This window comes from Paroedura picta, chromosome 10 (assembly GCF_049243985.1).
Source record: "Paroedura picta isolate Pp20150507F chromosome 10, Ppicta_v3.0, whole genome shotgun sequence".
NCBI classification, from domain to species: Eukaryota; Metazoa; Chordata; class Lepidosauria; order Squamata; family Gekkonidae; genus Paroedura; species Paroedura picta.
Window position 1 is genome coordinate 82,595,941 of NC_135378.1, and position 24,384 is coordinate 82,620,324.

Genomic DNA, 24,384 nt, shown 5'->3' on the forward strand with positions numbered 1-24,384 from the left:
AACAACACAATAAAACACACAGCATGATGTACTTTACATCAGGGGTAGTCAACCTGTGGTCCTCCAGATATCCATGGAGTACAATTCCCATGAGCCCCTGCCAGCGTTTGGGAATTGTAGTCCATGGACATCTGGAGGACCACAGGTTGACTACCTCTGCTTTACATGATTAAAATGATTAGTGTAGAAGTTTAAGTTAAAACGATGGTGTTAAAGGTCACTTCCTAAAAACTTGAGGTGGGGGCTAATTTATATGGGAATCCTGGGAGTGAGCAGCTGCCAAAGGAGAGTGGGACAAAAGATGGAGGAAGGGAGGGACATCTTTTCCACATAATATATTTCTGGTAAGGCCTTGGAGGAGGAGTGTGTCTCATGGCTTAAGTGCCACTCAGTACTTAACATCCACTCAGGATGGCTGTCCCGCCCCCAAGTGCCTCCTCCTCCAACCAGCTTGCCTGTCCATCCACCAGCCAGCCAATCGCCTTCCGTCTCCCACCCCTGATCACCCCCTCCTCCTTCCACTTCCCTCCGAGGCTCGGAGGCTGCAGATCCCTGCTGCATGAGAGCTCCCCCTGACAGTGAGTTCCTTTCCTGGAGGCCTCCAGCCTTTCCAGGTCCTGGAGGGAGGGAGAGGCCATCCACAGAATTCTTCCACCCCAACCACCCTGTTGTATTCCTGTTGTATTCCTGACTGCAACGGGCTTTGCCCCTAGTAAGAAAATAAGAACAGATCAGGAGAATCCCACCAAACGGCGAAGGCCAGGAGACTTACCAGGACGACGACAGGATCGTTCAGAGGGCCATCAGTGTGGAGAGTTTCTATGTCGTCTTCTACGTGGTACTCCCATTCGATGCCCATGTCAATGAAGGTACGGGAGTCGGATCCCTCCCCTTTCCTGTTCAGAATGTAGTGGCCCGTTGCCTGGTTTTTAACAGCTAAAAGGGGGGGGGGGAGAGCCACAATTTGTCATATGAGCCAGCAGATCCATCCCCTCTCCCCCCAAATCCTGCACACATAAACACATGAAGCTGCCTTATACTGAATCAGACCCTTGGTCCATCAAAGTCACTGCGGTCTACTCCAGACTCAACCTTCAAGTAGTTAGAATCATAGAATCATAGAGTTGGAAGGGGCCAAACAGGCCATCTAGTCCAACCCCCTGCTCAACGCAGGATCAGTTAAAGGTATTTAAAAGGCTGCCATGGAGAGGATGGAGCAGAGTTGTTCTCTCTCGCCCCGGAGGGACAGACCAGAACCAACGGGATGAAATTAATTCAAAAGAAATTCTGTCTAAACCTCCGGAAGAAGTTCCTGACAGTTAGAGTGGTTCCTCAGTGGAACAGGCTTCCTTGGAAGATGGTGGGTTCTCCATCTTTGGAAATTTTTAAAAAGAGACTGAATAGCCATCTGAAGGAGAGGCTGATTCTGTGAAGGTTCAAGGGGGTGGCAGGTGACAGTGGATGAGCGATAGGGTGGTGAGTGTCCTGCACAGTGCAGGGGGTTGGACTAGATGACCCAGGAGGTCCCTTCCAGCTCTATGATTCTATGATTCTAACCTTGTACTGGGAGCTTCTGCTTGAAAAACTGTCTTCACCCCTGAGCCGCAGCCCCTCACCAAAGCAGGTGAGCTCATGAAGGGGGAGGAGTGCGGAATGTGGAGCAGGGGGGGAGTCAACCCCATTTCTCCAGAGTAAGAGTCCACCGTTCTTTAATTGCTGCTGCATGATTTTGCTTGCTCCCCTCCCTGTTGACCCTTAACTCCAATCCTCCCCACCTTTCTGCAGATACAAACGTTTGGCATAGCATTAGTGAATACTCAGGACCGGTCACGCCATATCCTGGCCCGGATGGCCCAGCCTAACCTGATCTCTGCTGGATCGGGGACGTTCAGAAGTCCAAAATCCAAACGGCACAGATGTATGAAAGTATTTTTTTTCTTATTTAATGAATGCATTTCTAATTTTCAGCTCTCAGTATCCATCCATTTCCAAATATTGGCAACCGTACAGGGCCCTAAATGATACGTGTTATTGGCTCATATTCCATGTGAAATGTGATAAATGCAAAACTTTATTCAGGTACGTTGCTGATTGGATTTGTTGTTGCTGGAGGCACAATTTATCTTATCCCGGCATTAATTATGGCACTGCCTTGTGGTAGATATTGACCGCCAGTCCCTGATGAAGATACAGAAAGCGGGATAAGATTACCTGGGACCCCGTTTCGGTTGCCGATATTTGGAAATTAATGGATACTGAGAGTTGACAATTAGAAACACTTTCAATAAATAAGAAAAAAAGGACTTTAATACATTTGCGCCATTTGGATTTCAATTTTTTACTCATGGATCGGGGACGTTCAGCAGGGTCTCCGGGCTGTATGACCCCCATGCCCTATGATAAATAAATAAATAACCAATCCCATTTATCACACTGTTTGACACATCCTGTTTCATCCTTGAGGTCTGTTTCGGGTTTCTTGCTGTCCTAGACTTATTTAGAGTCCAGTGGCACCTTTAAGACCAACAACGATTTATTCAAGGCGTGAGCTTTCGAGTGCAAGCACTCGAAAGCTCACGCCTTGAATAAATCTTTGTTGGTCTTAAAGGTGCCCCTGGACTCTGATTTTGTTTTGTTGTGCTGCTTCAGACCAACACGGCTACCTGCTTGGATCTAGTCTTATTGGTCATGGGATCCATTGCGCTCCCTTCCGTGACGTAGCCCACTTTGAGATCCAGTGAGAAAGGCAGACGATAAATAAAACAGGTTTCAAAAAAAGAGCAGGACGCTTGGGGGCAGCACTTCTAAGCGGTCAGAGTTGAGCAAGGCTAACAACTGCTCTGTAAGATTGCCCTCCCGGGACAGCAGGGATCTTCCAGAGAAGGTCTAAAGGTCCAGCATAAGCAGAGAAGCACTTACCAAGAATGTGAGGGGAAGCCTCGTCTTCTTGGAGCGACACATACTGAGCACCCGGTGGGATGTCAAACATCTTTAGGTACCCTTTGGCATGTGCGGAAAGGCACGGGGAGAAAGCGGAAAGCAGAAAGGAAACAAAAAAAAGAAAGAAATCACAGCGACGGTTAGTCAGCGGCAAGAAGAGGCTGGTCCCACTTGCAGACGGGGAGCATCCATAAGCCCGTGTAGATCCCCGAGAAGAGGAGGGCGAGGTTTGCCACTGGGAAAGTCTTGCTTTTCCTTCCAGCTGGCGAAAAACAAGTGGGTCTGATCACAGACCTATCAGCCACTTCCGTTGTTATGATGACCAGGCAAACATAACAGCTCGGATCGTTTAGGGAAACCGTTTATGCTTCCTGAGGTTTGGGGAAAGATGATGACCAAGTTAAGACAGATCTCTTTAAACTTTGAAGGGTTTGCCAGCTCAGAGGCGGTTATAGGGTGGAACCGGCATCTGGGAAACCCAGGTTCAAATCCCAGCTCCCCCCCCCCCTCTCCATGCCATGGAAGCTGTCCGGGTGACATTGGGTTAGAGATGTACTGTCCGCCTAGCCTACCTCACAGGATTGTTGTGAGGATAAAACAGAAGAGAAGGGAATGATTTCAACCTCCCTGGCTCTTCATTGAGATGAAAGGTGGGATATGAATCAATAAAGACACATGAATCATAAGGAATGCATTTGTTTTCCCACTGATTTTGATCAGGGGATTGGGCATTTATTTCTTTCCTTATCGACTTCTTTCATTTAGACCCTGCCCTTCACCCCAATGGGACCTGAGGCAGTTTGCATCATTCCCCTCTCTTCCATTTTATCTTCACAACAACCCTGTGAGGTAGGTGAGGCAGAATGTGATTGTGTTGCAATTGCATTCAGCAGGTAATTTGGTAAAGTCAGGGCTTGAAGGGCTGTGGTTAAGCTGTTTAAGCAGCTGAGCTGCACCTATGTGCTCACTAGGGCACCTAATAGTCACACTGAAGTTACAGTGGGAAAATCCCAAGCACATGGCTGGGATTCCTTTTGTTTAAGTTGGGCTCCCGCCCATGTCCTGCTTTTTCAGGAAGATCAGTGTGTCCTTTGCTGAAGCAAGACGCAGCAGCCATTAAGGCTCTCAACTCTCCATCTGCTGACGTGTGACATGTAGTCTGCTTGAGCCTGCCACAGGGGCTTGCAATGTATCTTTTAAGCTTTTTACTCTGTTTCAGTAAGGAGACAGAAGCAAATGAATATGATATATGCTTGTAAATAATCTTTCCTAGTAAAGATTATCTCTCTTTTATACCTCAGAGTGCTGTGAGTCTGAATCTGTGGCCTCATCCACAAAGGCCTCTAATAACTGCATACTTTCCAAACACTCGGTTACTCTGCAGCTCTATTTTTCTGGAGGGACCTAGGACCAAGTCTACTCCAAAAGTCCCAACAGAATGGCCCAAAGTCATTCAGAGAGAGTGGGGTTGGAACCTGGGTCCGATGCCCTCGCCACTATACCGCGCTGGTTCTCAGAAAAACTCCTGCAACTGCTACTGGGGACAAAACCCAGCTCACTGACGCTCTCAGCGTTTCCATTTTTAATTTCCAGCCAATGGATGGAGTTAGTACACTACGTCCTCAGACGATTCTGTCACTGGAATCAGCAATCAAGAATTTCTCGCAGGAAGCATAAAAGGTTTGCTTGCACATTTTTTTTTTGCCAATGAGGGTAAGCAACTTTCCAGCAATGAGCTATGCAGCAAAAATAACGAGCTGTCTACGGTGGCCATGGATGCTCAACATTCTGCAACTGGGTGAGACTTACCCAGGACATTTTTAGGTCCTTTGGTTTCTGAGATGGACACATCGCGGGCTCCCTTGGGAAAACTGAACACTCCTCTCGTCTTCCCTTAAACAGAATGCCTTTGGTTAGTGACCTGGCCCTGAAGCCTTGAATTTTCATTGACTAGCTTCGCGCGGGTGCCCCAGAGCTGTCAAATACAGAAAGGACGTCCACGGTTCCATTTTGAACATTGCCGCCCACACGGCCGTTCTGAAGCCATTTGGCGCATAGTCAATGAAAGTTAAGACTTAAATACCCAGAGCCACGAAAAATGAGTCGGATACTTGCAGATTTGGTTCTCCAGCACCTTGAGCTCCTTATGGCACCGTTTGCTTAACTGTTTCCCTGTTGGGAGAGGTCGGTTAAACTTGCTTGGGGGTTAATCCCTGGAATGCCAAATGAAAACTAATGATAAGAGGCAAGTCAGACCTGTAGAAGGGACAATAAAATAGGCCACTGCTCCAAAGACTGGCCTCAAGGACTTTTCCCCAATTAGACAGGTGTGGTCCAGACCTCACAGAGACATAGCCTACAATATCTTCAAAAGGTGGGCCGATCTGAAAACTTAAGGACAGCCCTGCTGGATCAGACCAGGGGTCTATCTAATCCAGCAACAGGTCTCAAGCAGTGGCCAACCAGTTCCACTGGAGCAGGGGTAGTCAACCTATGGTCCTCCAGATGTTCATGGACTACAATTCCCATGAGCCCCTGCAAGCAAATGCTAGCAAGGCTTCATGGGAATTGTAGTCCATGGACATCTGGAGGACCACAGGTTGACTACCGCTGCTCTGGAGAGCCAATAACGGGGCAGAGAGGCTGAGGTCTTCCTCTTATAAGAACATCGGAAGACTCATGCTGGCTCAGACCAGTGGTCCATCTAGTCCGGCATCATGTGTGATGTGGTGGGCCAACCAGTTCCTCTGGAGGACTAACAACAGGGTAGAGAGCAGGGGTGGCCAAACTGACTGGCAGCAGCTATAACTGGAGATGCTGGGAATGGAACCTGGGATCTTTTGCATGCCAAGCAGAGGGTTTTCAACTGTGTCACAGCTCCTGTCCGTGGCTCTCCAAGATCTCAGGCAGAGGCCTTAACCAACGCCTCCTGCCTGGATCTATAACTGGAGATGCCGGGGATTGAACCTGGTCCCTTCTGCATGCCAAGCAGAGCTTTTCCATTGAGCCACATTCCCTCTGCTAATCCTCATTCTCTATCTGCACATACTGTTCCCTAATACAAAAATCAACAGGGGAAGTTGGAGGCTGGAGTCTCCATGTCTGCAACAGAGCAGTTGGACACAGAGAGTTTAGCTTTTTTGACTTTCAATATTTACAGCTATAGCACTAAAGGCTATAGCTTTTTTTTCTCATTCCCAATGACAAAGAGCTCTTGGCCCCCTATAATTGGACAGAGGGAGAGGGCGGTGCGTTAGAACTCTGTATTCACCATCTTTTTAATGCTCATTGTTGTTCAATGGGTTTTAATGGGGTTACACTAGTTTTTATTGCTTTATTGAGAGTCCAAAGGGAATGCGGCAGTATATAAATACAAAAATGAATGAATGAATGAATGAATGAATGAATGAATGAATGAATGAATGAATGAATGAATGAATGAATGAAAGAGTCAGGGAGGTAGACTTATCCCTACCAGGCTTCTTGGGGGTCCGTGTGAAGGTCCCTTTTACTGTCCGGCAGTGCGAGTTATCTCCTCCGCACACACCACACTTGTCTTCCGCTTTGTTGGACCCAATTTCTTTGTCGCAGCCCACTTTCTGCAGAGAGAAGTTCAAAGTTCTACTTGGTATGTTATTGTTATTGTTATATTGTTATATTGATACTGATACTGTTCCGTGTAAATGTTCCAAAAATGTTTTTTGTAAGCCGCCCAGAGCCGTACGGAAGGGCGGTATAAAAACCTAAATAATAATAATAATAATAATAATAATAATAATAATAATAATAATAATAATAATAATAATAATAATAATAAAGCAAACCATGAGAACTCAGAGGAGAGGGAAGTACCAATTGGAAAAACACAAAATCTACCACCTGTCTGTCACTAGGGTCAAGGTAAAACGATCTGCACTCTTCAGGAATCAAATCCCCAGGCCCAGCATTCAGAATCTTGAGAATCTCCGTTTTTATTACGAAAAACACAGAGGCAAGTTTCTAGTTCATATGACTGGTGAAATTTCAGAAAATTAAAACAGGGGCTGAATGGGAGGTCAACTCTCTTCTCCAGGACTGAAGGGGGTGGAGGTACGTTATCCAAAATATAGAAAGAAGGCTGAGGGGATATTCCGCAGACTTGTGGGATTCTGTTTTCCGGAGTTATGCAAAAGAGATTTCTTATTCCCTCCCACTCCCCATACGCCTAAAAATAAGTCATGGTTATATCGTCATGGGAAGGACATGGCCTCTGTGCCCTATTTTTGGTCCTCCGGGGGAATGGGTTGGCTGCTGAGGTTGACACATGGCCATGCGCATTCAGGATTGAACCTTGGCCCTGGACAGAATGGTGATTTTTAATTGTGAGCTCCACATCTGAATGTATTATTATATATGGTTGGGAGCTTTATGTTGCATGATCCTTTTGCCACCAACGGTCATATTCCATAGCAAATGTCCCAAAAGAAGGCAAACCCAAATTTCTGTCTAGAAGCTTAGAGGTTAATTCAGGCAGGCACAAATGGCTTCACAAGACTCTCGTGCTGCTGAAGACAAAAGGCGAGTAAACACTGGGAGTAGCTATAGAAGCAAAATCCCCCCTCCCTTCTGTACACAATTCAGTGTTGCAATGAATTATTCTTGATGGCCCTGGAAGGGTTTCCCAAACAGGAAGGAGTTAAATATATTTTTATATTTATCAGGTGATAGGACCATATATGGTTATGTCGACCATCCCCCCCCAAAAAAAAATGGCTAGCGATGGGCTTGGAGGGGGTGGGGAGGGGCCCTGGGTGGGCGTGTCCACAGCTCTGCTTCCTGCCTATATTCTGCACGATCCCGCAACTTCTGGGGTTTCTCAAAGCCTGAAGAACGCTTCAGGGGCTTCTTAATGGGGAACGAAAAGGAGGGGAGAACGAGAAAGGCCACCAAAACAGCTACAGTTGTCACTCACCACACATTCTCCCCGCACACAGATGCTGAAGGGGTCTTTGTAGGAACAGCGGGTGCCGTCATGGGTCAGTTGTTTCATATACGCAACATCTCCCGTCTCCTTGGACTGGCAGTAAAGCTGGCATCTCTTGTGGGCTACCAAAGACAGGATCATCATCATCATCATCATCTTCATCATCAATATTGTGTTTTGTTTCAGTATATTTAATAGGAACATCCAGAAAACCTTTTAAAAACATTGCTGCTTATTTTATATTTTATTTTCATTCTTATTTATTTATTATACTTATATTGGCCGCTGCCCCCAGCTTGCTGCCTCGCAGTAACTTTTAAATGACCTGGGACTGCATTTAATACATTTCAAGAACATACAACTTTTTGCCTATTGGTTTTGTTTGCTTTCGGGTGTAGACTCGTGGTAGCTAACAACAGATAAAATACAATACAACGCAATACATAAAACGCGCACAATTTGCAAATCACACAACAAACTGAAGCCCCCACCCTGGCTCCCCGCGATCTTCCAAGTCTCCAGGGGTGATGTTACCAGGGGGCAACGCAAGAGGAGGGGCAAGATCTGCAGTCTGCCCAGCCACAATCAAAAGCCTTGTGGAAGCCCTGTGTATTGCAGGCCCTGCGGGAAGGAGTTAGTTCCAACAGGGCCCTTAGCTCTTCTGGGAGCTCATTCCACCTGGTCCTAGTTCAGCCCAGACGAATTCCACACTGAAAATTATGTATCGCTATTCCTTTCCCATAGTTCCACTGGCATTCTATATCAAGTTATTCCAAGACTAGGGTGTGAAGTCTTTCCATGCATGGAGTAATCAGTATACTGGGAGATGTTGAAATGGGGGAGGGAGTCCAAAGTTGTTCTCGTTTTATCTAGGCTTCAATCTTACTGTATCTGTCTGATGCTTCTCTGAAAGCAGAGGTCCTCATAGGGGGGGCTCAAGAGTATCAATGCCCCTGGCAACCCCTATCTGGTGCGCATTGAGTGGTTTTAGGAAATTGAGAAATCCCAAGGCAACACTTTGTCTAAAGCTGTCTGCCCATGAGGTTGGGAGTTCGATCCCAGCAGCCGGCTCAGGGTTGACTCAGCCTTCCATCCTTCCGAGGTCAGTAAAATGAGTACCCAGCTTGCTGGATGGTAAACGGTAATGACTGGGGAAGGCACTGGCAAATCACCCCGTATTGAGTCTGCCATGAAAACGCTAGAGGGCGTCACCCCAAGGGTCAGACATGACTCGGTGCTTGCACCTTTTTTAAGGCAATGCTTGTTTCGGATTAGCCACTAGGCACGTGCACACACGCAAAAATCATGCTGTTTCCGATTCGGCTTGAAACGATTTGATCCTAATCCGAACCGCACGAATAGCCCTTCAATTTGGGATTTGGCTGAACTGATTCAGCTGAATACGAGGTTTTTTGGAATGGCCGAACTGAGTCTGAAGAAAGGGGATGAAGGCAACAAACTGGGATATCTTACCGTCGGGATGCTCGTAGGGCAGCCAGTGATGTTTGCTGCTCTGATACTCGAAATGCGAGTTGCGCTGTTGACACTGCTGGGCCCGGAAGTCCTCGTAATGTTTCGGACACTCTTCCATGTTGCACAGCTGGTACTCAAAGTTGACGCCCCCACAGTCTTGACCTCCGTTCACTGGCCTTAGTGGAGTGAAGGGTAAGAAAAGAGATTGTGTTTGGGAGACTCAGATGTTGGATTGCGAATCCTACTTTCCTCCCTTCCAACTCCCCACAACTTGACTGCCCTATTTTGTCAGCAAAAGACGACACGATGTCACCGGGGCTTTGTGGAAGGAGGAGAGGGACGGCCAAAAATGCATCAAAAGGTCTAGACTATGGCAGTAATCAACTTGCAGAGAGCCCGTTTGGCGTAACGGATTAAGAGCGGCATTCTCTAATTCGGAGAATCGGGTTTGATTCCCCACTCCTCCTCCAAATGCAGCCTGCTGGGAGACCTTGGGCCAGTCAAAGTTCTCTCAGAGCTCTCAGCTCATCCACCTCACAGGGTGTCTGTTGTGGGGAGAGGAAGGGACAGAGACTGTAAGCCTTTTTGAGGCTCCTCCAGGTGGTAAAAAGCAGGGTACAACAACCAGCTCTTTTTCTTATCCAGAATCATGAGGTACATTCCCAGGGGACAAGTGATGAGATCTCAGCCTTTCCCATGTCGTTTCCCTCCTGGCTCTCAAATCTTGATGCTTAGGTTGTTGACCCCCCTCCCCTCCCCAAATCTTCAGACTTACATGGGATTGTTGCACTGCCGTGTTCGGAAGCGGACGCCGGTTCCACACGTCCGTGAGCAGGAGCCGAATTTTGTCCAAGCCCCCCAGTTGCCGTCTTGCTGCAGTTGGTTGGTGTTCTTCCACATGCAGTGACCTTTGTAGCACCACTGAGAAAGAGGGGGGGGGGGGATGGAAATTCTCAGAAATTATTTTAGCATGCTGTTCATTTGACCCGCACAGGATTTCCAAGTAAAATTGAAAATGCGGGTCTGAACCTCAGAAGCTCTAGCTGGTTTGCATGAGCAATCCTCCAGGAATGCCACAGACTGGAATGGGAGGTTGCTGAGTGACAGATTATTACAATGGAACCCCCTGGGCTTAAAAGAGATATCGGGTTCTTATCTCACTACATGTGCTAACTTGCGCAGTTCTCACTTATGTCCAGAATTCAACTCACATCCATTGTTAACTTTTTTATCTGTACGGTAATTTGCTGCTATTGACAGGTCTTACTAAGTGAGTTATTCCAGTCTTAACTGTACTTATTGTTCAATTACTTATGCATCTTGACTCTAATTAGCTTTTGGAAACTAACCCCTCCCCCCCCACACACACACACTGGCAAAGGGGGTTCTGACCGTCTTGTTGGCCTCAAAGGTGCCACTGGACTCAAAACTAGCTCTTTTTCTTCCTTTCTCCAAATACTAGAATTTGAGGGCACCCAGTGGAGCTGATGGGCAGTAGGTTCAGGACAGACCAAAGGAAATACTACTTTACACAGAGAGTGATTTAAATGCGGGATTGGCTGCAAGGAGATGTGGTGATGACTACAGGAATAAATAGCACTAAAGGGGGATTATATAGATTCATAGAGGAGAAGTTCATCAGTGGCTACTAGCCATGGCAGCCGAGGGGAACCTCCACACTCAGAGGCACTAATCCTCTGAATCCCAGAGCCAGGAGGAGGCAACATCAGGGGAAGACTTTGTCCTCTATGCCCTGCTGATTGCCCTCCAGAGGAACTGGTTGTGAGAAACAGGATACTGGATTAGATGGACCCCTGGTCTGAACCTGCAGGGCTCTTCTGATGCTCTTAGGAAGGCCACAGCCTCTCTGCCCTGTCGTTGGCCCTCGAGAGAGACATGAGGCTGGACTAGATGGACCCCTGGTCTGATCCAGCAGGGCTCTTCTGATGTTCTTATGAAGGCCTCAGCCTCTCTGCCCTGTTGTTGGCCCTCCAGAAGAACTGGTTGGCCACTGGGTGAGACAGGAGGCTGGACTAGATGAGCTCCTTCTGTTCTTTTGTTTTTATCTTGTTCTACTGCAGGCCAATGCGGTTACCCACTGAAGCGACATTCCCCAAAGAAACTCGGTTATCCAGACCCTCACCAAAAAAGCAGCAGACCCCATTTAATGAGTTTCTAGAGAACTCTTTCTATGGGTTGGGAGGGCAAAACTGACCCAACCCAACATCTTGCTTCCGTCTCTTGGTACCACAATCTGACCCACTGTTACAATCCAAAGGGCCTTCTCACTTTGCTCGGTGCGCACTCCGTCCCGTCCAGCGGAGGCCCCTTCTTGGTCTTGCAGAAATAGGGGTTGTCCGGATGGCTGCACCACAGCTGTTTGCAAGGGTCGAAGGTTCGAAACTAAAAGGACGAGATATTAAGATACGTTTTCCCCCTTGAAGAAACGGGGCGGCATTAAGAAAAACAGTCGCAAAGATTAAAACCGGATAATGGCCCCAAGACGGACCGCAGACTTCATCTACTTTCTTTTAACATTGAGAAACCCCTGAAATCTTCTCCAGGCTTCAAGAAACCTGAGAAGTGCAGGGATGGTGCAGAATAGGGTTGGGAAGCAGAGCTGTGGATGAGCCCACCGGGGGACCCTCCCCTCCCCACCCCCTCCAGGCCCATCATTGGCCATTTTGAGAGGGGGAGGCGGGTCAACATATGTGGTCATATCACCCAATAAATGTTTAACATATTTTTTAAAAATATATAGAAAATTAATTAAATTCCACCCATTCAGGAATCCCTTCCAGGGCCATCAAGAAGCCCCCTGGCTGAGAATGCCTGACATCCTGAATGTGACTGCACATGAGTATTTGAAGATCTACTATTGCCCCCCATACACAAAAATCCTTCAATGGCACATTTCCATCCTGGAAAAGGCCATAGCTCTCAGCACCAGAAAGCATGGGTTGCATGCAAAAGTTCCCAGGATCCGTCCCTGAAATTCCCAGATGGAAAGTCTCAAGAAGGGACCCCCCCCTCGGGGCTAAGCAGCCGTACAGCAGGGCCGACTATGGCGTTAGGCTACAGTTCCCTCTTGCCTCTTCCTCTACTGTGGTTATCAGGGGGGGGATTTGTTATGGGGCAGATGAGTAGCGATTCATACAGCCATGTTTCTTGTTCCTTTGTTGTCATTCTATGTCCTGCTTTTGATATTTTAATGGGCTTTTACCCTGTTTTTTAACTGTGGACTATTTGTAACCCACCACGAGCCAGTTCTGGGAGTGGCAGGAATAAAGATCTTATCTTAATGATGATGATGATGATGATGTCCTGTCGGCTCGGGACCTTAGAGCAGGGGTAGTCAACCTGTGGTCCTCCAGATGTTCATGAACTACAATTCCCATGAGCCCCTGCCAGCATTCGCTGGCAGGGTCTCATGGGAATTGTAGTCCATGAACATCTGGAGGACCACAGGTTGACTACCCCTGCCTTAGAGAACTGCCATCACATGCTGCAGATCATGCTGAGCTTGATATACAGCAGTCTACTCAGGAGAAGGCAGACCCTCTCCACGGTCACTCGGTTTTCAGAGTGGGATATTACAGGGAATAGAAAGGAGTGTTGTCTCTGTTCTGGCTCAACTAGGGAATTTCGGAACCTATGGCCCTTTGGGGGGTGGGGGGCACCGTTTCCTCGGACACATTCTTGCAGGAGGACACAGCAATCGGGTCATTTCGAAGCTTAACACCTGCGCAAAAGGGCCTCGGGTACAGATCGGTTTTTTGCACCAGTTGGCCGTTCTCTGGGGACAAAGTGCCCGTTTTGCTCCGTTCAAAGCGCCCCCCCCCCCTTCGTCCTATTTTGCCTTAACTTAGGCTACACCAAAGATGCTCAGTCAACAGTTAATAGAATCATAGAATCATAGAGTTGGAAGGGGCCATGCAGGCCATCTAGTCCATCCCCCTGCTCAACGCAGGATCAGCCCTAAGTATCCTAAAGCATCCAAGAAAAGTGTGTATCCAACCTTTGCTTGAAGACTGCCAGTGAGGGGGAGCTTGCCACCTCCTTAGGCAGCCTAGTCCAGCGCTGAACTATTCTGACTGTGAAAAAGTTTTTCCTGATATCTAGCCTATATCGTTGTACTTGTAGTTTAAACCCATTACTGCACGTCCTTTCCTCTGCAACCTATGGGAACAGCATCCTGCCCTAATAACAATGGGATAAGCGTTATCTGGGGCAAGTGGTATGCTAAATTAACTCAGCCACAATGCTCATGCTATGGTTAACGGAGATTTTTTACTCCTCCGACGCTTTACTTCCATTGAGCAACGGGGCATCTCCTGAGAACGTTACATTGTCAAACATTTAATCTTTCCAGGGACATACCGCTGTGCACATTTTGTAGCCCACACCGAAATCAAAACGGCACTGTTCGTCCATAGAATAGTTGATTCCCGGCAGCTCCGGAAGCTTGGGCCAGTCGTGTTCAAAGGGGTCGTCGAGGAGGCAGTCATAGGAGCTGTGGGGAGAGCACAAGATGCGGTGATTGGCCGGTGACCCAACCGTAAACTTGGTGGCAACAAGGAACCTTTTTGCATTGGCACTTCCTTTCACTGAAATGTGTATTGTGATGGAGGGCCTCATTTTAGGTCATCTTTTAGTTAATTTCTATTGGCTAGCAAAAGAAGAAGGAGAAGGAGAAGGAGAAGGAGGAGGAGAAGGAGAAGGAGAAGGAGAAGGAGAAGGAGGAGAAGGAGAAGAAGGAGAAGAAGGAGAAGAAGGAGAAGAAGGAGAAGAAGGAGAAGAAGGAGAAGAGCAGGAGGAAGAGGAAGAAGCGTTGGTTCTTATATACCACTTTTCTCTATCTAAAGGAGTCTCAAAGCGGCTTACAGTCGCCTTCCCTTTCCTCTCCCCACAACAGACACCCTGTGGGGTGGGTGAAGCTGAGAGAGCCCTGATATCACTGCTTGGTCAGAACAGCTTTCTCAGTGCTGTGACTTGCCCAAGATCACCCAGCCAGCTGCATGTGGGGGAGGAACATGGAATCAAACCCGACTCACCAGATTAGAAGTCAGTGCTCCTAACCACTGCACCCATCTGGGGAGGGGCTGACTGCAAGGGCTCTGAACAAGTAACGAAAACGAGAGCGTAGATGAGCCCCTCGTCTGAGACACTAATTGCTGCACCTCACTGGCAGGCGTATGGGAACTAAAATGAATGGGTTGGAAAAAACCACTGAAATGGGTTAGAGAAGAGACAGAAAGGGGAACAGTTGGATGAGCTTGCAGAGAGATCCTAAACTCATTCTAGTCCTGCAGCCAAACAACCCATGAGCTCTCTGCATCCACATGTGTCATGGGACTGCATTTCCAAGTAACAGACTCATCCTTACTGCAGGTATCTCTTAAGCTCCTGGCCACTGCAGCGGGACCAGTGGTATCGGTGGAAGGCGGCTTGCACCAACGGAGCCATCACACTCCCCATGGCGGTCTCATCTCCACACCGGTTCCCTTGTCCGTCATGTTCCATTCCAAGCCTAGGACCAAAGAAAGTCAAAGGGGAGAAACTGTGTTTATATATGTGTGTGTGTGTAAGCAGCCTGTGCAATTTGCTCTTTGGTTCTCCAGAAGTTTACCATCCTAGGCTGGAAAATAAGCTTGGCCCCATAAAGGCCCTGCTACTCATTTAGGTTATGGTCACGTGAACATAGGAAGCTACTTTATGCTGAATTGGATCTGTGATCCAGCAAGGTCAGAACTATCTACTCAAACTGACAGCATCCCTCCATGGTTTCAAGTCAGGGTCTTTCCCATCACGTGCTACCTGGTCCTTTGAACGGGAGATGTAGGGGATTGAACCTGAGACCTTCTGCAAGCAGAGGATCATGTCACCTGCTGCCTGGTCCTTTTAAGTGGAGATGCTGGGGATTGAACCTGGGACCTTCTGCAAGCCAAGCATCACCTATTGCCTGGTCCTCTTAAGTGGAGATGCAGGGGATTGAACTTGGGACTTACTGCAAGCCAAGCTTCACCTAGTGCATGGCCCTTTAAACTGCAGGTGCCAGGGATTGAACGTGAGACCTTCTGCATGCAAAACAGAGAGATCAAATCACCTACTGCCTGGCCCTATTAACTGGAGATGTCAGGGATTGAACCTGGGACCTTCTGTGTGCCAAACGGAGACAACCCTATTTGATTTGTTGGCCACGTCTGATGCTTTGACAAAGGGTAGTGGGCTCTGAAAGAGGACCACTGTCGTCCCCATGTCCCACAGCCCGCTTTATTGCAAGACTTACACGTGTCCCGTTTCATGGGCGACCACAAAAGCCGAAGAAAACCCGTCTTCGTGATTGAGCGTGCAGCTTCTGACCGGGTGACACATGCCGGTAACCGGAGCATAACCTGGCGGAAGAATGCAACTGTGGGGGATTCTTTGAAATCACAACAGGGAGGGAAACAATCTGATACATGGCCGGAGCAGAAGAAGAGAGAGGAGCAGGAGGTGATATTTCTTCCCTTTCCCCCCAAATGCCAGGAAAGAAACCCACACATTTCTTTCAATTGAGAGCCTGGATCCTGTGAACCAGTTCTGTCCATGATAAACAGCCTGTCCCAAGCAGCACCTTTCCACTTCTGCAATATTTTCTCTGTGCCAGGGTTGGTTGCCAATGCCCATTTACGAAATTCCTGGAGATTTGGGGGGGATGCTTGGAGAGGTCAGAAGGACTGAGATAACATAAAGTCCACCCTCTAAAGTAGTTGTTTTCTCCAGGGGAACTGCCCTCGGTAGTCTAGACCAGGGGTAGTCAACCTGTGGTCCTCCAGATGTCCATGGATTACAACTCCCATGAGCCCCTGCCAGCGTTTGCTGGCAGGGGCTCATGGAATTGTAGTCCATGGACATCTGGAGGACCACAGGTTGACTACCCCTGGTCTAGAGAGCAGTTGGAATTGTGGGAGATCTCCAGACCCCACCTGGAGATTGGCAACCAGGGTTTTATTCAATGGCCTAAACAAAAATCCTGGCAGTAGCACCCTCTGTGGTGGAGACTATCCAGCACACACAAAATCCGTAAAATCAGAGTCCAGCAGCACCTTTAAGACCAACAAAGATTTATTCAAGGCGTGAGCTTTCGAGTGCAAGCACCCAAAGGGTGCTTGAATAAATCTTTGTTGGTCTTAAAGGTGCTGCTGGACTCTGATTTTATTGCGCAGCTTCAGACCAACACGGCTACTCATTTGAATCTACACAAAATCCACGTACAGGATCCAATTGGCAGGAAAATCCCTGTGCAGACTAAACAATGAGAAACCTGATGAAAAACACAAGTTAGCACTCTTGGGGAGTTCAACAGAGATAACTTCAAACTAGTGGCGTTCGAAGGAGATATCCATCATTCCTTTGTGTGTTTTACAGCAGAATGGGCCTTCGATCCGTTTGCAGCAATCTTCTGCGCCTTGCACGGTAACATGGATTTGCAATCAGTATTAGTCAGCTTACGGTCAGCATCAGCAAGCAAGCCTGTTTCGATTTCAAATTTCAAAATTCGATTTCAAACCTTCTTTAGTGTGAATTACAATAGGCCTGCAGGAGTCAAAGGCATTTTATGGAGGCTTCTGGCCTTCATCAAACTTCTAATGGATTTGGGGTGGATGATCAAGGGCCTGTCACAGAGCAAAGCCCCTCTTCCAGCTTGGTGTAGTGGTTAGGAGTGTGGACTTCTAATCTGGTGAGCCAGGTTTGATTCCCTGCTTCCCCTCCACATGCAACCAGCTGGGTGACCTGGAGCTCGCCACAGCACTGATAAAGCTGTTCTGACTGAGCAGGAATATCAGGGCCCTCTCAGCCCCACCAGCCTCCCAGGGTGTCTGTTGTGGGGAGAGGAAAGGGAAGGCAGTGATAAGCCGCTTTGAGACTCCTTCAGGTAGAGAAAAGCAGCATATAAGAACCATCTCTTCTTCGTTTTCTTCAGTAATATCCGGGCTCTCTCAGCCTCACCTCCCTCACAGGGTGTCTGTTGTGGGGAGAGGAAAGGGAAGGCAAATGGAATCCAAAATGGAATCCACAGGTTCATGCAACGACTCTCTGAAGGAAGCAAGAAGCCGTATTACAAGCTGTGTGGGCTGCAGTACCTTGCATTCCAGCTGGTCCGAAATCTTGCCTGGTTAGAAAGATGGCATGGTCATGGTGCTCCGAATGCTTGGGGTCCACCCGCTGTTGCTGGTACGCCCAACGGCAAACGTTCTCCAGGCTCCTGGATGGATTTCCTCGTTCAATTAGGCTGATGGACTGAGACAATGCCATGCGACAGTCAGAGCAGAATGGGAAGCTATCTGACCAGATTGGCCAGGGATTCTGGTGTTTTTTTTGGGGGGGGCATCATCTGGGCATGGAACTGGGGTCACTGTGGGTGGGCAGGTAGTTGTGAGTTTCTTGCCCTCTGCAGGTGATTGGACTAGAAGACCTTGGAGGTCCCTTCCAACTCTATGATTCTATGAATCGTAATATCAATCCATCGAGGTTGGTACTGTCTACTGAGACCAGTGGAGGTCTTTCACATCACATCCTGCCTGAACCTTGACTGGAAATACCAGGGCCTGAACCTGGGAACTTCTGCATGCCAAGCAGAGGCTCAACCACTAAGCCATGGACCCTCTCCGATGGTAGGTGGGTGGGAAGCAGAGAAGGAAGCACCCCAAAAACACACATGAAGCTTCTTTATACTGAATCAGACCCTTGGTCCATCAAGTTCCACACTGCCTGTTCAGATGGTCAGCAGCTCTCCACGTTTTTCTGGTGGAGGTCTTTCCCATCACCTGCGGCCAGATCCTTGAACTGGAAATGGCGGGGATTGAACCTGGGACCTTCTGCATGCCAAGCAGATGATCTACCACTGAGCCACGGCCCCTCCCAGGCACAACAATGCTCAGCAAAAGGGCATTTGTTTACATGAGACTGCTGGAGCCATAACAGCTGAGCTCTGCTGACGGCTTAAACTGTTGGGAGAAAATGCTACTCTTGTATGAAGCTGATGGGTAGTAGACAAAAGAAAGCACTACTTTACACAGGGAGCGATTAAAATGTGGAATTTGCTGCCCGGAGATGGAGTGATGGCAATAGGAATAAACAGCTTTAAACGGGGATTAAGTATCAATGGCTTGGTGACTGAGTGGAATTCATTCAGGCAAAAAGGTTGGCCACTGTGTAAGACAGGAGGCTGGACTAGGTGGACCACTGGTCTGATCCAGCAGGACTCTTCTGATGTTCTTAGGAAGGCCTTGGCCTTTCTACCCTGTTGTTGGCCCTCCAGAGGAACTGGTTGGCCCCTGGATGAGGCAGGAGGCTGGACTAGATAGACCACGGGTCTGATCCAGCAGGGATCCTTTTATCTTCTTAAAACAGCCCCCTCCGCCAACACAGAACACACAAAGTCTCTAGTATGGAAGGCCTGGAAATTTACCAAATATGCACATGCATTCAATTGCAGATATGAAAACCCTCCGAGAGCTCCCATGGGCATCCCTGAACTGGTTCCTCCAACCACCTAGCCTTACTGCAAGTCCGATTGGAAGGAAGAAATGAGAGACAGAAACGGCTCATCTAGTTCATTTACCTTGGCGTAGCCTAACATCATCATGCGCACCAGCACCACATTGATGTGGACCCCCAAGGATTCATCATGGTAAATTTCATTCACCTGAGAAAGGAAGAAAAACAAAAGAAAAGTTGGGGTTGCATCTGTCTGTCTGTCTCTGTTTCTCCATACCTCTATCCGTCTGTCTGTCCGTGTGCCTGTCCGTCCATCCTTCCATCATCCATTAACTAATTATCTGTCTATGTCCATCTAGCCACCACCCATCTGTCTGCTTGTTCTTCTGTCTCTATTTATCTAAACGTCTGTCTATCAATCATCTATCCATCCATTTATCCTTTATCGATCCATCATGTCTCTCTATCTCTCTATCTGTCTCTCTCCCTCCCTGTGTGTGTCTGTTTCTCTCTCTCTCTCTCTGTGTCAATCAAGACAGATAGGCAGGCAGACAGAAAGACAGCTAGATATTTAAAATTAATGATCGGAGGAAGATTGTGGTTTGGCACAAGCTCTCCCCCACCCACCCGCCCTTGAGACCCTACAACTCAAGGGCTCCTGCTGCATTTTTGGAAGGCAATCAATTTCTGTTAGACGCATGAAACGCTGAAGTCTTTTTGGGCTTCATCTTTTTGTTGTTGTTGTTTTTTTTTCAAAGAGGCTGATAAAGAATTGATCCCTTTGAAAGCGGCAGTCGCATTGATTTCTCTCCTACCCTCACAATGTGTTTTTCGAGGCTGGTTACCGGCAAAGAAAATAGCTGCCCTTGAACGGGAGACGTGCTGCAGCAGGGGTAGTCAAACAGCGGCCCTCCAGAGGTCCATGGACTACAATTCCCATGAGCCCCTGCCAGCATTCGCTGGCAGGGGCTCATGGGAATTGTAGTCCATGGATATCTGGAGGGCCGCTGTTTGACTCCCCCTGTGCTGGAGAATCATTCCCCTGAAGTCTATTCCCTAAGAGCATCTCCAAGGAGGGCTTCACAGGGTACAATGGCTGGTGAGAGGAGAAGACACTGTGGTCAGAGGCCATGGCTGCAGCTCTCCTGCACATGGTTGCTTCTCCTTGTTGGCAGAATCTAAATGTGCATAGAAGCTGAGCACATGCTCATTGAGGAACAAAAAGCTTCCTGGATAAGAGAACAAACTGCACAGGAAAAAGGAAAGAGAGAGAGAGAGAGACGCTTGCCAGTCTGCTCCAGGGGGAGAGAGGAAGAGAACTAACTAACTGTTCTCAGAAGAACAGGGGATGAACCTGAATTCCTGAGGAGAGGAAGGAGAGGCCATCGTGAGCTGGAAGGACGTACTCTTAGTGGCACAAGCATGGGGGATCCAGCCTTGAGTGTTCTGATGGGGAAGTGGGGAGACTGCAGAATGGATTTACAGATTGCTAGGTGGATAGGGAGCTGGCTAGAAAACTGCAACCAAAGAGTAGCTGTCCGTGGAATTTCATCAGATTGGAGGGAGGTGAGCAATTAGATGCCACAGGGCTTGGTGATCTTCGCCTGGATGCTTGAGGCTGATCCTACCTTGAGCAGGGGACGGGACTAGATGGCCTGCATGGCCCCTTCCCACTCTGGGATTCTAGGAGTCTAGTTCAGCAGGGGAAGGGTCTGCCTAAGGAGGTGGGGAGCTCCCCCTCACTGGCTGTCTTCAAGCAGTGGCTGGACAGATCCTTCTCCTGGATGCCTGAGGCTGATCCTGCACTGAGCAGGGGGTGGGACTAGATGGCCTGCATGGCCCCTTCCCACTCTAGGATTCTAGGAGTCTAGTTCAGCAGTGGAATGGGCTGCCTAAGGAGGTGGGGAGCTTCCCCTCACTGGCAGTCTTCAAGCAGAGGCTGGACAAGTCCTTCTCCGGGATGCTTGAGGCTGATCCTGCACTGAGCAGGGGGTGGGACTAGATGGCCTTTATTGACCCTTCCATCTCTATGATTCTAAGATCTGACACTCTAGAATGATCAACCATCTCTGGACAGCACCTTCTCTGTGGGGCTTGACATTTAAGCCATCCAGAGTTGCTGAAACTCTGAGAGAGGTATGACATCAGAAAGCTCCAGGGTTTTAAACTGCTAGACAGGATGAAATTAGACCCTTCAAGGGGTGTTTCAGGGAAGAACATCTTTCATCCAGTATCCTGTAAATGACAGTCCTTGGCTGTGCTCTGAATCAACGGCAGATGGCGATGTGCTCCCTTTTTCTTTTTTAGAAAGAAGAGACCTTTTACTTCGAATCTGCTTCAGGAATGATTTCAAAAAGTTGGCTCAGCGGTTTGCCGAGTAAAGGGCCATTAGCGCTGAAAGTCAATACTCCCCAAAGGAAACATTATTATCGCATCTAAAAGGCAATGCAGGAGATTAATTTGCCCGGCTAAATACCCAGGTTTGAAGTCAAGAGACAATCCCCTAAATGGATCCTCGCCAAGTACATCGATACTGATCCAGAAAAAAAGAGATCTGCATCTGGAAGCAAATTCTTGGGGCTCGGACAAAAGGTACTCTCGGGTTCCAATCTACAAGGATGTCTTCTACGCAAAACGGAATTATTCAAGAATGATGTGCAAAGTTACTTGGATAAATTATTGGGGACTGTAGCCTTTACTATGGTGTGTAGTTTGCTGTAAACCATTTTACATCATTTAATACAGACTTTCTCAATTTTTCTTCCTGTTGAGAAACCCCTGAAACAATCTTCAGGCTTCCAGAAACCCCAGAAGTGGTGCCATCATGCAGAATATGGTTGGGAAGCAGAGCTGTGGACACGCCCACCTGGGGCCCCTCCCCTTCCCCCCTCTCCAGGACCCTTATTGGCCATTTCGGGAGGGCAGGAGCGGGTCACCATGACCACATATGGTCATATCACCCGATAAATGTTTAACACATGAGCGATGGGGTGGTGAGTGTCCTGTATAGTGCTGGGGGTTGGACTAGATGACCCAGGAGGTCCCTTCCAACTCTGTGATTCTATTATTCTAAATTCCGTCTAAACACCTGGAAGAAGTTCCTGACAGAGCGGTTTCTCAGTGGAATAGGTTTCCTCGGGAGGTTGTGGGTTCTCCATCTCTCGAGATTTTTAAACAGAGGTTGGATAGCCATCTGGCGGAGAGTCTGATTCTGTGAAGGTTCAAGAGGGTGGCAGGTGACAGTGGATAAGCGTTCGAGTTGTGAGACCCGTTGGCATCCAAATATATTGGCACCGAACACCTGGTCCCTCCATGCTGCCTTTGTAAAGTATTGTCTCAGGGGACAATGGTTTTTTGCCATCTGTGGAAGTTATTGTATATTGTTATTGGGGTTTTAATGGGATTTTATGGGTTTCTTTATTGTACTGTATGGATTTTTTTTGTGGAATCCGCTGCTACCTGGTCTCCAAGAATGGCAGGCTAGAAATCCAATTAATTATAATAATAATGACAACAATAAAAGTGAATTGTGGGTACTACCAATGTAATGTATGTAGAAGGCTACATTGGGGTGAGTTTAAATTACCACTCTACCAAGGAGCACAGAGCCTCTTGTGGCGCAGAGTGGTAAGGCAGCCGTCTGAAAGCTCTGCCCATGAGACTGGGAATTCAATCCCAGCAGCCGGCTCAAGGTTGACTCAGCCTTCCATCCTTCCGAGGTCGATATAATGAGTACCCAGCTTGCTGGGGGGTAAACGGTAATGACTGGGGAAGGCACTAGCAAACCACCCCGTATTGAGTCTGCCATGAAAACGCCAGAGGGTGTCACCCCAAGGGTCAGACATGATTCGGTGCTTGCACAGGGGATACCTTTACCTTTACCAAGGAGCACACCAGAAATCCTTGGGAAAGTGTCCTGCTGGGCCTGACCTACCATACGAGGTAGATCTAATGTGTTGCACTGAGCTCTTTGGTGGACAATTAGGACAGATACTGGAGCACCAGACAGGCCTTCTGCACTGAAATCTGGGAAATGCCTCATTGAGGCCACACCCTGATTCTAATCAAGTGGATAGCTAGCTGGACCTCAGCCCTAAAAATACTGAATTTTGGGTCCCCAGCTGCCTCCCACCAGCTAAGAGCACCAAGGAAACTCACTCACAATATTCATCAAGGTGAGGAGGTAGTTCTGGACGTGTTCTTTACCGTGGAACCGGACAACCGAGTCGTCCACCCCGAGCAGCACTTCGATGTTGTAGTCATCGTCCCCCGCATGCCTCCGTTGTCTCAGGGTCTCGTTGAGATGTTCCACTATGCTTGCATAAGTGGAATCCAGGTTCGGTAGCCCTCCAAAATCAGACCCTGCAGAGAAACAGTAATGAAATTTTCTGTTACTGCTATTTTACTTCGCAAATAGCTTTCGAATGGATTCCATGTTTCCTTTTTTCGTTTGTTTGGTTTCAGGTCTTGCCTATTCAACCAGGTTAGGGTTGCTTGAAACCCATTTGTTAGTTGGGGGACAGTTTTTGACTATCTGCACTCCAGTGTTGAATGACCTCCACGTGTTTGGGTCTGGGCCCCAGACTGGACCTTTTGGGGCCCCAACCAAATGCTTGGGCTGCCTTGCAAAACATAAATCTATAAAGTCAGGGGTAGCCCATTGTTTGAAGAGGATTTGACTTCCAAGGGGCATGAACAATTAGAATCATGTTTTATTTCTAACATGCCTTTCCCTGAAGGTTCAGGGTGGGTAACAACCATCGTATGAAAAATAAAATAACATCTGTTCCACATGATATATTTCGGGTAAGGGTAGAGGTTCACAGAACGGTATTACATTGGCCAGGGGAGGGGACCTAGTTATTTCTGGGCCCAGCCTCAATCAAAGACCTGGTGGAAGTGCTCCATTCTGCAGCGGAACTGAGAAAACTCCGTCAGGGCCCTCAGTTCTTCCGGGAGCTCATTCCACCAGGTCGGGGCCAGGACTGAAAAAGCCCTGGCCTGGGTCAAGGCCAGGCATGCTTCTCTGGGGCCAGGGGCCACAAGCAGATTAGCACCCACAGAGCGAAGAGCCCTGCAGGGGGCATAGGGAGATAAATGGTCCCTCAGATAGGCAGGGCCCAAGCCACAGATGGCCTTAAAGGTGAGTAACAAAACCTTGAATCTGATCCGGGCCACAACTGGCAGCCAATGCAGCTGCCTTAGCACAGGCCGGATATAGGCCCTTCACAATGTGCCAGTGAGAACCCTAGCAGCTGCATTCTGCACCAGCTGTAATTTCCGGGTCAAGGGAAGGCCCATGTAGAGCGAGCTACAGAAATCTAGACTGTTCTCTCTGTCTTTCTACGTGCCCAGTTGTTCAATTAGATACGCAGCTCTCACAACATTTGTGCAAAATTGTCGCACCACGGCATTATGCGCGCTTCACCGACCATGCACCGACCATGTATCCCTGTTCAAAAACACAGGCATCTTTCAAATCTCAATTGCTTCTGCCCATCAAGGGGTTCTTATTTGCGATTGGT

The 24,384-nt window shown here is 48.2% G+C and overlaps 1 protein-coding gene across 1 annotated transcript in view; it reads right to left on the minus strand.

Moving 5' to 3' along the window:
- The window catches only part of ADAMTS3 (ADAM metallopeptidase with thrombospondin type 1 motif 3), an 86,773-nt gene that overhangs the window by 13,964 nt on the left and 48,425 nt on the right, over window positions 1-24,384 (minus strand). The window contains exons 5-17 of the mRNA XM_077301170.1: window positions 23,022-23,221; window positions 18,984-19,067; window positions 17,503-17,659; window positions 15,666-15,771; window positions 14,763-14,906; window positions 13,757-13,889; window positions 11,666-11,779; window positions 10,152-10,297; window positions 9,377-9,552; window positions 7,892-8,025; window positions 6,416-6,539; window positions 2,920-3,000; window positions 773-936 (exon numbers count right to left, since the gene is read on the minus strand). Coding sequence (XP_077157285.1) covers window positions 773-936; window positions 2,920-3,000; window positions 6,416-6,539; window positions 7,892-8,025; window positions 9,377-9,552; window positions 10,152-10,297; window positions 11,666-11,779; window positions 13,757-13,889; window positions 14,763-14,906; window positions 15,666-15,771; window positions 17,503-17,659; window positions 18,984-19,067; window positions 23,022-23,221 — 1,763 coding nt within the window. The remainder of the gene's footprint in view (window positions 1-772; window positions 937-2,919; window positions 3,001-6,415; window positions 6,540-7,891; window positions 8,026-9,376; window positions 9,553-10,151; window positions 10,298-11,665; window positions 11,780-13,756; window positions 13,890-14,762; window positions 14,907-15,665; window positions 15,772-17,502; window positions 17,660-18,983; window positions 19,068-23,021; window positions 23,222-24,384) is intronic.